The sequence below is a fragment of the Drosophila mauritiana genome, chromosome X (genome assembly GCF_004382145.1).
Source record: "Drosophila mauritiana strain mau12 chromosome X, ASM438214v1, whole genome shotgun sequence".
NCBI lineage: Eukaryota > Metazoa > Arthropoda > Insecta > Diptera > Drosophilidae > Drosophila > Drosophila mauritiana.
Genome location: NC_046672.1, coordinates 13585180 through 13599349, shown reverse-complemented (window position 1 = coordinate 13599349; position 14170 = coordinate 13585180). Strand labels below are relative to the sequence as shown.

The 14170-nt window shown below is 40.1% G+C and overlaps 2 protein-coding genes across 7 annotated transcripts in view; one reads left to right on the top strand and one right to left on the bottom strand.

Annotated features, from left to right (window-relative positions):
• Window positions 1-13950, bottom strand: part of LOC117146752 (sn1-specific diacylglycerol lipase alpha) — a 31947-nt gene extending 17997 nt beyond the window's left edge. For all 6 annotated transcript variants that reach the window (XM_033313232.1, XM_033313235.1, XM_033313239.1 and 3 more), the window contains exons 1-2: window positions 13410-13950; window positions 11757-11988 (exon numbers count right to left, since the gene is read on the bottom strand). The gene's annotated coding sequence lies outside the window, so the exon portion shown is untranslated. The remainder of the gene's footprint in view (window positions 1-11756; window positions 11989-13409) is intronic.
• On the top strand, window positions 5483-6920 carry LOC117146756 (putative pre-rRNA-processing protein esf2). The gene is made up of 3 exons (XM_033313251.1): window positions 5483-5985; window positions 6059-6562; window positions 6637-6920. Exons 1-3 carry the CDS (start codon window positions 5544-5546, stop codon window positions 6849-6851), a joined length of 1161 nt encoding a protein of 386 aa, XP_033169142.1. The 5' UTR covers window positions 5483-5543; the 3' UTR covers window positions 6852-6920.
• Window positions 13951-14170: the final 220 nt, after the last annotated feature.

Genomic DNA, 14170 nt, shown 5'->3' with positions numbered 1-14170 from the left:
AAAAAATTAATTTTAAAGGATGGGCAAACGAAATTATTTAGTTTTAAGAGGTGGGCAATCGAAATTTTTTATTTTTAAGAGTGGGCAAACGAAAAAAACTAATTTCGAAGGGTGGGCAAACGAAAAAAACTAATTTCGAAGGGTGGGCAAACGAAAAAAATTAATTTTAAAGGATGGGCAAACGAAATTATTTAGTTTTAAGAGGTGGGCAATCGAAATTTTTTATTTTTAAGAGTGGGCAAACGAAAAAAACTAATTTCGAAGGATGGGCAAACGAAAAAAACTAATTTCGAAGGGTGGGCAAACGAAAAAAATTAATTTTAAAGGATGGGCAAACGAAATTATTTAGTTTTAAGAGGTGGGCAATCGAAATTTTTTATTTTTAAGAGTGGGCAAACGAAAAAAACTAATTTCGAAGGGTGGGCAAACGAAAAAAACTAATTTCGAAGGGTGGGCAAACGAAAAAAATTAATTTCAAAGGATGGGCACAGACACCTAGGTAAAATTGAATGTCTTATATTTTCTAAAGTATAAATTTTTTCAAAATTGTAAAGGGTGGGCAAACGTGGGCAAACGATGTTATTGCGATTTAAAAAAAAAAAATTTTAAAAAGTGAAATTTTTGATCTTTGAAAATTTTCGAAAATTTCAAAATTCTAAAGGGTGGGCAAACGTGGGCAAACGAAGTTATTGCGATTAAAAAAAAAAATTTTTGAAAAAAGTGAAATTTTTGATCTTCGAAAATTTTCGAACTTGTTCGAAAATTCATATCTCAAAAACTGGACGTGGGCAAAAAAAACTAATTGGTGGGCAAACATGGGCAAAAAATGGGCAAACGATTCCAGCTTTTAAATTTCAAAAATTCGATTTTTCCGAACCCAGCTTCTTTGAGCTGTCCCTAGTCCTATTTAGCGGTAGATCCTTTTTATTTATCGGAGCTTCTATAAGGTAGTGCCTTCTATGACATCTTATGTAGTCCGATTGAGAATCGCAGAGAAAGGCCCTCCAATTTATCGGTGCGTTCTATGGCTGCTCCTTACGTATCCCCTGTGAGAAGCGCAGAGAAGGGCCCTTTGGATAATCAGTGCGTTTGATGGCATCTTCATATGTATGCACATTGAGAAGCGCAGAGAAGGGCCCTCCAATAAATCCGTGCGTTTGTTGTCTTCTTAAGTATCCCCTTTGAGAATCGCAGAGAAGGGCTCTTCGAAAAATAGGTGCGTAATAAAGGTGTTTGCCATTTTTGTTCGGTAATGCTTAATATGGAAAGGGAGTTTCAAGGCTAGTCTAGTATAAAATTAAAAATATATTACCATTATACGTATATTTCAGCTATTTATTATATCAAATTTGCCATAAATGCTTATTATTGGAATTTCTGTATTATTAAGTCGTTATACAAAATAACACAGAATAAAGAGCTTACAAAGCTTACTAGGGAAATGGGCAGGAAGTTGCGCCAGTAAATATAACTGTAGTTCGTTTCCCATTTCCTGGAAACTCGGGGCGTAACAAGTGCTTACAAAGGATAAATGAAACTACACTGATTTTCCAGCACATTACGTTTATGTCTGCTGGCTGCAAACAAATAAATGGATAAATGGATTCCAAGAACTGCAAAAACAATTAAGGAATTTCGAAAATGTATCAGAGTTTTCAGCTCTTCAGTTAAGCTAATGAATTAGCAGAGATGCCAGCCAAAAGAAACAACGCAATCAACCTGCAGGAAAATCGCTTGCAAAGCTCATGGAGCGACCCTCGAACATGAATATGCGGCTAATGGGGCATCTGGCACGTTTTGGATCGATTGGAACTGTAACCTGATGTTTTGTGTACCCCAGATTGTTGACTGTTTGCTTTTGGTAATACTAAATTTAGCGAACGCTGCCTGCGAATACATTTTCTTAAAGTCTATAAAAAGCGAAAGCGAAAGCCAGCGGGACGGGACGAAACGGGAAATATCGATCTAAATTTAGCTGGACCCCTGTGGCGGTACCATTGGTTGGCATTGGTGTTTAGTGGCGTTATGGGACCGCTTTTCCGCAAATTTCGAGTTTCGCAATTGAATTTCCACCTGGCAGCTTATGTTGCCCTGCAATTTGGTATATATTATTCCGATTTTAAACCATTTCGGGTGCGCGACACAAAGGTAAATGGCGCACACACTCGCCGCTCCACGGAAACTGCAGTTTGCCCTCCGGGGGTTAATTGCACTGCCCCCGCTTCCGCCCACTTTGCATTTTACTCTTTACCTCCCACCTACCATCTATGCAGCGCCCTTTTCCCCTCGTCACCGTTTATGAATAACTTTATAAAACCAGACCGCACACTCTGATTATGGTTTCCACTTCCTTTTCTGCCATATTATATAGTTTCAGCATTCGCGTGACGCACTCCCTCTCTTTCAAGCAATTAAAAAAAAAAACAGGGCACAAAAAAAAAAAAGAAAACCAAATTAACAAAGGGACATGCACTTCGAGAAAATATTACAAAGATATATAATCATTTATACGTAATCATTTATACGAAAGCTTGAAACTCAGCAAAATATATAGCAATTAAGATACAAATATTTGCCGCTATTAAAGTTGCGTATTTTGGTGAAACGATTTTGGTTATACTTGTCAAGGGTGTCGACCAGGTCGACTGGGCGGAAGCACAACGAGGCAGTGGGTGGTTTGGGTGGCATGGAAAAAAGCGAGCCAGCGCTTTGAGAAAGGTAAACACACGTAGGAACTCGGCAGGTTGGGGCTCTAATGAGGGGGTTTGGTTGGGCAGCATTTTCGCCAACGAGCCGCTAATGTTGCGCCCAGCCCCTCGAAATGGGATTTCTGCCTCTTTTCCTGACAGACCACGATGTTTCATGGCACACTCGCAGTCGCCAGTTTAGTGGCCAACGAATTGAATAACTATAAACTGCATATATGTGTGAAATAATACTGACCAGTAAGATCAAAGATTGTATTTTTTTTAATACACTTTTCACACTTCACATTTTAATGTATATTTGTGTTATCAACTAAGCGATGATTCATTACGAACTATTCTATTTTAATCTCTTCCAAAAACAAATAAACATTCACTATGCCCTCAGCTGATTAAGCTCTGATTTGATTTTAAATTAACACATCATTTTCATACTCGTTATTTTTGACAGTTCAATTAAATGGCTTTGAAACTGATTGACAACCTACCGCAACACTTTTTTCACATCCAGTTTAGTAATATTTGTTTTTAGATCGTTGATTATATCTAAATTTGTTTTTATACAATTCGGAGCATTCGTAAATGCGTAAAAATTTTCTGAAATTAACTAGTAACGATGGCAATATTTGCGTGACCTAAATTCCGGACTTGTGTAACCGGCAATCACGTCGTAGATCTATGACACCGATGTCTATGTCTCTGTCAATATGGCACATCGGTGGCTGATTGACAGGCCCATCACTAACACCATTATCCATCACTTCAAAGGCAAAGCCTTTGTGTTATTTGTTGCAATTGGATCAGAATCGAGCGAAAGCCCAGGCTCGACAAACTCATGCACGATATATCTACGCACATCTAGCATATATCTACATATGTATATGTATGTACATACATATCGCTTTCATATGACGGGCATATCCTTTGTCTGTAGGTAAAATGTGTCGGCGGTGGAGCCAAAGGAAAAGCGGTAGCGAAAGGCAGGGAAACCGAGGAAACTGGGGGGTCGCGTCATAAAAACAATGTCATCACAAGGCAGCGTATCGGGCGGAAATGAACTAAAAGGCCAATGCCAGCAGCACTAGGAGACAGTGCGAAAGGGACGGAACGTGGACGGCAGAGAGAGAGAGAGAGATGGCAGCTATAGGAAAGAACAAGATGGAGATAGGACATCCAAACGGCAAGCGGCAGTGGCAGTGGCAAAAGTTGCGCCAGGAACCAAACAAGAGCAAGAACAAGAACCAAAAGAAAGTTTTATGGCAATAATGACGAGCCCCGTTTAATGACGATAGAGATAAAGACGATGATGTCGGCTGTGGATACGGATAGGATGAGCCATAGCGAATATATCGCGCATAAACGCGGAGGCACATACATATAAAATAAAAGCGCTGCATATGCCAAGGATACACTTCAAATCGAAGCTAGTTCGTGCTGACATAACACATTTGGTTAAGCAGTTTGTTAATGCATCTACCAATGAAATTACACATGATGTATATATTCTAAGCCAGAGATGACGAACATCTATGCGTACACAATTTAGTTTTAGTAATGTGAATTATGTGAACATGAAGACGAAGCCTTATCGAAACACTTTTCAGTACATTTTGATATGCAAGAATCTAAAACAATTATTGACAAGCTTTTTGGTTAAAATTCCAAAGTTCTGACAGTGTTGGATACGACACTATAAACAAGACCATAGATAGCTATCCTTCGCTCTGGCTTTTCTGTTTAGTTTGGCTTGGTTTTCAGTTTTCATGACAGGACCAAAATAGGAAAAGGGAGGCAAGACATTTGACATTTTTAAGCAATTTCCAGTTTGAGTGTTTTGTTTTTTTTTTTGTTGTTGCTTTTTTTGGTATATTTGTATATGTGCTGTGGGAAAATGTTCTGAGAGCTTTTCATTGCTTTGCATCTTTAATTTCCTTAGTCCGCTATTTATTTTATTTTATCGCATTTTGGTATTTATTATATCCAATGGAATGAGGCAAGCGACGAAGGAAATGGCGGAAAAGGAAGGAAAACGCTAGCAGGACAATGATAAAGGGCAAGCAGGAAACCCGCAAAGAATGCTACTCTGAATTTTTGTCCCAAAAAGAGCGTCCTAAATTTAATTAGGGGTTTCTAACACTTATTTATAGCACCAAAATTAAATAATTTTTAATTAACATTTAAACGCTTCTTTTTATACCACTTTAAGAAATATTCGGGCATGTTACGGTAATCGCTTAGTGAGAACGATTTACGATTGCAATTTGAAATGGAAAAATTGATGCTCTGGTTTTGGAAATTGTAAGAATTTTTCAATTTGTAAACGGGCACTTTTGTCTGGCCAAAATGAAAAGGGCATAGGCATAAATCCTTATAAATATAAAAGAATTCATTCATTAATTTAAAGGACGGCCAAAAGATGTTCGAAAATAATGCTTTTTAATTTAATTACTTAAATGGTCAAAGTGCAGTAAAAAAGTAATTGCGACCATCGGAATTACAAGTGTGAAAAAGGTGACCGCTCTATGGTCTGATAAACAGCAAATACAGCTGTTTACTGTTTAAAAAAATACGTTTTTGAAGACGTTCTTAATAATTAGATATTTTTCCATTCTTAAAGGGAATGGTGATCGAAAAGAATGGTTAAGATTCCTGTAACGCACGATTTCTTCATTAAAATAGAGCTGAAAAGAATCAACTGGTCTGTTACAATGTGCTTTTAAGCGATATGCTTTTCTTATCGATAGCTCTTCGATAAAAACGTAGATTGGCATCACTTGTCAACTGTCATCCTTATAGCGTGCACTACAAAATTTATTTGACCCACGAGAACGAACAAAAATGAATTCAGAGCCAAAATGCAAGCCCACTCCTATGGAAGAGGTGGTAATTGAGTATGAGGAGATGCGCTCGAATTATCCGCAGCCGGAGGAAGGTGAGTCTGTGAATGGAGAGGCAAATCTCTCGGATGACGAAGCAGAAATGGAGCTGGCTCCTATGGAAGTGGAGGAAATTGAGTATGAGGAGACGCGCTCGGATAATCCGCAGCCGGAGGAAGGTGAGTCTGTGAATGGGGAGGCAAATCTCTCGGATGACGAAGCAGAAATGGAGCTGGCCAGCTTCAATGCCACCGGCAGTCCCTCGGCTGCCGCTAAGGAAAGCAAGAAGGGCACCATCTACATATCCCACTTACCCAAGCACATGGCCGTGACCAACATGCTGCGAATCTTCGGCGAGTACGGCGCCATCGGCAGAGCTTTCCTGCGGTCAAAGAAGCTGTCAAGTGAGTGGACCAAGTGGCATTCATATAAGACCCACTGATTACCCAGTATATACTTTAATCTCAATTACTTTAGGTAAGTCTCCTGATATCCTCTTCACCGAGGGTTGGGTGCAATTCAATTCGAAACGTGTGGCCAAACAGATCGTTCCACTGCTTAACAACAAGCAGATATCCACGCACAAGAAGTCCAGATTCTATGACTCGCTGTGGAGCATGAAGTACCTGCCGCAGTTCAAGTGGCCCCGTCCAACCGATCTCGTGGACTTGGGGCAGGAGGGGCTCGAGCAACCCGTTGGAGAGGAGGAGAGTGAGCATGAGGAGACGCGCTCGGATAATCCGCAGCCAGAGGAAGGTGCGTTTGCGATTGGTGAGGCAAATCCCTCGGATGCCGACGATGAAATGGAGCTGGCCAGCCTCAATGACACCGGCATTTCCTCGGCTGCCGCGAAGGGAAGCAAGAAGGGCATCATCTACATATGCAACATACCCAAGAACATGACCATGGCCCGCCTGCGGGAGATCTTGGGCCAGTACGGCGCCATCGGCAGGGCTTACCTGCAGTCGCAGAAGCTGTCAGGTAAGTGGACCAAGTGGCAATTCATATAAGACCCACTGATTACCCAGTATATACTTAAATCTCAATTACTTTAGATAAGTCTCCTCATATCATCTTCGCCGAGTGTTGGGTGGAATTCAAGTCGAAACGTCTGGCCAAACAGCTCGTTATACTGCTGAACAACAGGCAGATATCCCCGCACAAGAAGTCCCGATTCTATGACTCGCTGTGGCACATGAAGTACCTGTCGGGATTCAACTGGGCCAGTCTACCCAAGCTCCTAAACTCGCAGGCCACACGCGTCCAGTAAAATCTCGAGTTCAACAAGAAGAATGCGAAGAAGGCATCTAATGTTAACAAGATTGCAAATAAACTTAAATAAAATAGATCAAATCAAAATCTATTATTAATTAGGCGCGCAAAATTATTTGAAATTAGCGCCCCTGCAAATTGATAATTTCAAAACTATCGATTGTGTGTGTTAATGTGTGTCAGCTACTCAAGTTGAGGGAGGCCACTGTGACGCACAGCATCCATGACATTGTCGATGGCGCCACCTTCAAGGAACTGGACGGATAGTGCGCCATGTTGGCCGTTTTGGGCAGCAGGAAGGTGGCCACCGTTCTCTTCGATGGCAAGCGCAAGATGACCATTTTCGAGATGGAAATCGAGGAGGAGGAGGACGACACGGAGATGTCGCAGGACTCGTTTCTGGAGTTCGTGCCAAAAGTTATCGCGAAGGTTGCCATAATGTTGGTGAAACGAAACAGGTAGGTAAAATTACTTATAAAATATAAAAGAATCCATTGACAAATTTAAAGGAGGGCCGAAAGTTGTTCGTAAATAATGGTATTTAACTTAATTACTTTAATGGTTAAAGTGGAGTAATACGGTGATTGCGAACATCGAAATTTAAACTGTGAAAATGTTGACATCGGTTTACTGTTTAAGAAACAACAAGATATTTGTTACCATAAGAAGTTATTTTTAAAATAGGGATGTTGACTTTGTCATATATATTAACGAACATATTTGAATATTTACGAGTATAAACATGAGACACTCCTCCCACCGTCTTTTAAGTGATATTTTTCAATGAAGACAGAGAGATGCGAAAATTGGAATGGGTGGGAGGAGTTGAAGAGACGACGTGTTGAGTGCCACAATTTTCATCTTTGTGTCTTCCTTTCTGCGGCAGCATTTTCTCCGCAGGCTGCACCAAGAGAAAACAAAACAATGGAGAACGTTATAGATGGCAAGTGTCCCGACTTTCAGACACCCTCTACGCACTGCATTTTGCTGCATGCTTCCTTATACCAGATATACACACTTTCAAAGCCACACAATGTACCCCTTAACAACAAATTACCGGGTATGAAAATCGCACCGAATGCAGGAAGAACGCTCCAAATGTCTAGAGCCTGCACAAGTATGCAATTGTTTGTGGCAAACAAAATGCCAAACAAAAAAAAAAATGCGACAACAAACAAGAGCACAGAAAACTTTAAAAACCAAAAAGGAATACAACGTGTAGCTTAAAAAAATAATAACTGATACCGAGAATATATCGTAGCACAATTCTTCCAAACTTATTTGAAAAACTTAACAACCTTGACAGGAATTATGGACACTAAGTTAGAATTTTGGCATTATTTTTAGGCCCAGACTCATAAACGGCTTTACAAGCCTGACTTATTTTTCCAGAGTGTGAAAGATAGTAAGAAACAAGAAGAGGAAGAGGTCGACTGTGACCGGTTTGGCAAAAGACGGTGGTGAGTTTTTCAAACTTCACACACCGTACACATACACACATATACCTCCGTGCCAACCCACCCATCCACTTGGGCGTTTCTTGAACAACCCTCCTCGAATTTTACTGGAGCATGGAGAAAATGCGTGGATGACACACACAATAGCAGCAATAGCAAAAGCAACAATAAACAATACAGTGCACTCCCCGTAGAGTGGAACCAAAGAAGCGGAACATTTCCTACACCTTTCAAGTTCACTGTACGGAATGGAATAAAATAAGTTGGAAAGAAGTTCTGAAAACGGAACGGAATGCCCGGTTGAAAAATGTGCTGCCTACTTGCAGGCGTTTAAAATATTTTTTAAAACTTTTTACAACTCAAAGTGACTACCACTCAGTGGTAGAGTATTTTGCTTATTTTATAGATTAATTTCGCTATGAAAGTATAATGATAAGTACTTTGAGTACCCTCACCGATATCTTGTACAACAACTTAAAAAGTTCCAAATGATTGATTCGAGGGTATACTGTGATGACAAGGAAGACGATTTTCATTCCGGCACAAACAAAATCCGCTAAAACTCGCCGATGGCCGTCGTGGTGGTTGATGATGGGTGTCAAGGTGGGTGGTTGGTTGGGTGGTTGGGTGGCTGGGTGGCTGGTAAGGTGGCACAAGTGACGCTTTCGCTTATGGCGACAGCCTGGCAGCTTTGACATTTGCATGTGTATTATGCGTGGCCCTGTGGACATGTGTTTGTATGGCGATGGTTTTCGCCGATACACACATCCACACGCTCGCGAATGCCAGAGCATCCTTCTAGATGGGCGAAAAATCCTTCAAAGTTCAGAAACAGAACAACAGGCAACAAAATCATCGCCACATCGCCTCTTATTTTTTCAACTTTTTTTGCTCCACTTTTTTTGTTCGCTTTGATAGCTAGACATATGGACAGATGGTCAAAAGGACAGCAGAGCAGCACCCTTGACATTTTCCAATCAAGCTTTTGGACACAGAGATTGGCTATTGGATGGCCATCTGATCCAGATATAAACTGATCAATTACTGACTGAGCTTGCCGGCATAATTGGCCTTCAAAAGTCATTAGACTCCGATGCACATGAACAAATATCTTGGAAATTGAATCTAGTAATTGAAAACTATCACCATAAATTCAAAATCATATAGTTTCATCCTTGATGGAACACGAATGCAACCATATGAAACCCTCCACATAAAATTTAAAATATTTCCCATTCCAAATGATCGATTTATGAAAGATCAAAGCTATTAGATCCTGGATTACTTGTTATATAAACATCTTTTTGAAGTTATTTATCGCAACCCGAACTCCGCTAAACAGGACTTAGTGGTTCAGCCAAGATTTATCGGCTCATTCCGTTCGCTTTCTGGTTGTCATCGCATCCGCGGGATACCATCCTCAGTACAGCCAACTCCAGGGCCAAAACACACACATCTCCTCCGCAACGTGGCACATGGTCCATCCGCAATCCTTCGTCGCGAATCCTCCTCCGCAGTTGAGAGGAGAAGTTCGGAGGGCTGTTGCTATTGCTGCTCCTGCGGTTTTCGTCCCCAAAAATAACTAACCCCCGATGTGAGAGCATGGGCCACACGCCAGTGTGTGTGTGGTGGGGTTCGGCTAAAGTAAATGGCAAAATGGAATGCTTGGACATGGACAGAACGGAGCAGCGAAGCAGCCAGGGTAACACGGCTAAGCCGGCTACGGAAAAATCAGCAAATACGCCTGTTTTTTTCGGCTGGCGTCTGTCGCACTCCTGCCCTTTCCCATTTCCCTTTAGCATCCTCTCCCCCTCCCCCTCCCACCAACCCATCACACTTTTCCATTTTCCCGCTGGCAGACAACAGCCACCACCGAAAATTGCCACCCACCTTGCATACACGCACGAAAATGATTAACCAATGTTGCGACCATAGGCACTTGCTTTGGCAATGCAAAACGAGACAAAACGTATGGACTGTATGATACCTATTACTCAAAGCAAATGAAGCGTGAAGGAAATTAAAATTGCAGCAAAGCAAGTTCTTTCCAATGAACTTTCAGTTCACTTTTTATATACGAGTTCTTCGATCATGTAGTTCAAATTGCAAATAAATTATGCTCATTTATTTGTATTTACAAGTTGTTTCTTTATTTTTAGCACTTTTGTTTAATTTTATTGTTTTTATTTTCAATTTCTACGCCGACTGTTTGCTTGTTGGTATTCCTCTATTTTTATATATAAATATATACATATATTCCTTGCAGTCTCATTCTGTTAAACGATAGTTGCAATCATTTAGAAATGGGGATGACTTTATCTGGCCGAAAATCGTTATCATCCGTAAAATGTGGGGGTTGGTCGCATTCAACGACGGGGGATGACATTTATCTAGCTTTTTATCAGAGCATGGTGGCATAAAAAATCGAAAAATTGATTCAAGCGTCCTTTTTTAATTCAATTAGATTTCACTGTATTTGAAATGCAATTAATTTAAAAAGTACATCCTAATGCATTACACACAATTGTCTTGCTAAAAAGGGTGTTTCACTGAAAATATTTGGTTTAATTGGTGGGCTGTCCATGTTGGCCAGCTTTTAAATTTCAAATATTCCATCTCAGCTTCTTAAACTTACATGCATAAGCATGCACAAAAGGCTAATTAAGTTACAAGTTCGTTGATTTATTCCATTCGATGATATAATGGTCCCATGGTCCAATAAAAGTGATTGAAATGCTATCAAACGAACCAATGCATCCATTAAAATTAATTTGACTAATCGGTCGGCGGATTCGCCTTTCCATTATGCAATCGAAGTGAATTATTTCGTGGAACGAGACTCGTTCCAATTTCCCGTCGACTGTCAAACTTTGAACTACATATGTAGTTTCGTTTCTTTTTGTGTGCTTATTATGCTGTGTCTACAATTTGGCAAAATTACAAACCAAACAGTAAAATCAGCAGTCTGTGAATGTGTGTGTGTGTGTGGCAGAAAGAATCAGTAAATATATATATTTATATATATTATATAAACTTATATAGATGGATGAGTGTAGCCAGATGGAAGACAAGTGTGTACACCGAGAAAAGAATATTTTATATTCTACTTCAAAATGCCTTTAAAGTTGAAAAACATAAATATTTTAAATATTTTGAAATCTACAAGCATTACAAACTTACTTTTATATCGGAACTTGGAAGTTGCGTATTAAAAAGGTATGCTAACTCAATAGATTAACTTTATATGTAATAGTATTAAGTTTTAAGTTTGTTTTAATTGTTAACGTGTATCATTAGCATTGTTTTAGCAAAAAAGTTTACGAATGGTTAGAAATAAATACCAGTTTGAAAAGCAAATCAGTTCTATGTGTAAGGAATGCAATTGTATAGGGTTTCCTTTTTTAATTTTCCCTCAGACAATGGAAAAGTGTGCAAAAAATGCTTACCGCAATTTGTTGTTGCCAGCGCGACGCTGGCTGCAGTCGGGCGTCGCTGCTGACGCCGCTGCTTCTTCGGATGCTGCGGTCGCAAGAGAAAAAAGTTGGCAACTTTTGATGTTTGTTGTTTTGGCTGTTTGTTTCTTTTTTTCCTGGCTTCGGTTAACGCTTTTCACCGATTCGCTGCTTTTTGCAATATTTTATGGCTTTTATTTACCGCTGCTTTGCTGCTTCGGTTGCACTTTAACACACAAAATTCCAAAACATTAAAAAAATATAGAGAAAAAACATTTCACGCTTGGCTTCATTAGCATTATTGTTTGTTTATTTGTTATTCGTGTTGTTTTCCTTTAACACTTTCTCGTTCGCGAAAGTAAAATTAAATGAAGGAATATGGAAAGAAGGAGAGATTATAAGAGCAACTAAACTTAGCTAGATTCCAAAGAATTTCGTTGTTTGTGAATAGCTATCATTTACGCGTTTTCTACTAATTGCTGTTGATTGCGTTTTTAGAATGAAACCATAATTATCAACTTAAGCTTGCAAATTACTTTGTAAAGCCAAACTTTTAGCAAAACTAAGCGACCAAATTGTCTTTTGGCCACTCGAAATTCAAACACGTTCAAGGAAATAAAGCACAGCTGTCATTACAAATGGGCTTTCCCTCTAACTTTAGTGTACCAAGTACATTGGGTTAATGGCTCCATAAGAACATTTTTCATTCAGCGTTTAATGTGCCCATAAAAGTTAAGTTATGCTGTAATTTAAGCAGAATTAATTCAGTTCCTTAGCCTCTGGAAAACCGAAAGATACTTCATTGATCGACCTCAAAATGTTTTATATTTTAAAAAGTTTAAAACCCATTGCTAAGTGCTTTAAAAAACTAGGCACCATTAAGGAACCATTTTTTGCCATTTATCTGATAGACTTGAGTGTTTCCCTTAGATTCAGGGCACTCCGATTCAGGATGCTGCTAATTATTAAGGAAGCTACTGGATTCGCTTAATCTCGTTTTCATCGTCGTCGTTAGCCGAGTACCGAGTAACGGTATCGGATGGTATCGAGTACCGGTACCGAATGCCGAGCACCGCTACGCAGCTGCTTTTAATGAGCCTGAACTTTCACACCGCTGCAGCAGAATGTAAAACTATTATGCACACTGCAAAAAAAAGGCGCTGGTCATTCGCTCAAATTACAAAAAAAACAAAATAATAGTATTTTTTGAGAATAACATTTTATTGAAGTAGAAATAGGATCTGTGAGTAAGAAAAGCTATGTTTAAGAGCGTTTTACTTGTTGTACAAAACTTGGCAGATTTGCTCGATCGATTTGCAACTTTGTATTGACACTATAACACTATTGAGGTCACTTCTACCTGTACATTTCTTTCTGTGTAGCGCCGACGGCCTTGGCGGCTAATTACCGGCGACCGGTAATGCGGTCGCTGCGCCGTCGACGCTGCGTGGGCGGCGCAGCCTTAATCCCGCTCGAACGGATTAAGTCGATGATGCTGGTATGGAATGGAATGGCTTCGGCTGCAGGTGAATCGATAAATGGAAATCGCTACTCCTCTCGCTCTCGCTCTCTCTCTCTCTCTCTCTCTCACCCTATCTCCGCTACTCTTTGGCTTCTTTCTTTTGCTTTCTGTTTACACTTATTTACCATTCAGTTTTTGCTGCTTTTCCGCTTTACACACACACAAACACGTACACACATAGACGCGGTTATGTAGAACAACCACTAAAGCACCGTTAGTCTAACAGCATCCAAAGATATTCGAATTGTCTTGCCGCTACCGCTGCCGGCGTCGCAGTCGCTGTCTGCGTCGACGTCGGCGTCCTCATGTTGTTGTTCTTGTACTGCTGCTGCTTCCTCTTCCTTCCTTAGCTTTTTTCCCATGGAATTTACACACACGATTTTGTGTTTACGTTCTTGTGCCGCGACTTAAGTACTGTTATAACTTTTGCCTCTCATCACTAGTTTGCTTTTCTTGTCTTATTTATTTTTGTGTATTTTGCATAAATCCCCGGCTAACAAATATATATTTTCGTTTGTTTTATTTATGCACCGCGCAGTTCTTATTGTTGTTGCCGTTTCTTGGGGGAGAGATGCGACGCGCACGCAGCGTCGTCAATGGAGAAAAATAAAAGAGAAAGCGCCCGCTCAGCTCAGCCAGTCTTCGTTGACCGCGCGGTTGGCGAGCTTTCTAGCAACTGATTTCGAATTTGAACTCGAAACTTTCGATTTCCCTTTCCCGATAGCGAAGGACGATAGCCGTCATCCGATAACGATAGATAGAAAGCAGCTGTCGGAAATGTAATGGCTCCACTGAACAAATTTGGTAACAGCTGTGGCGCTACATTCGAATTGAACAAAAAATACTTTAAAATTAAAAATAAATACGATTGTGCAAAGTCTAGGGA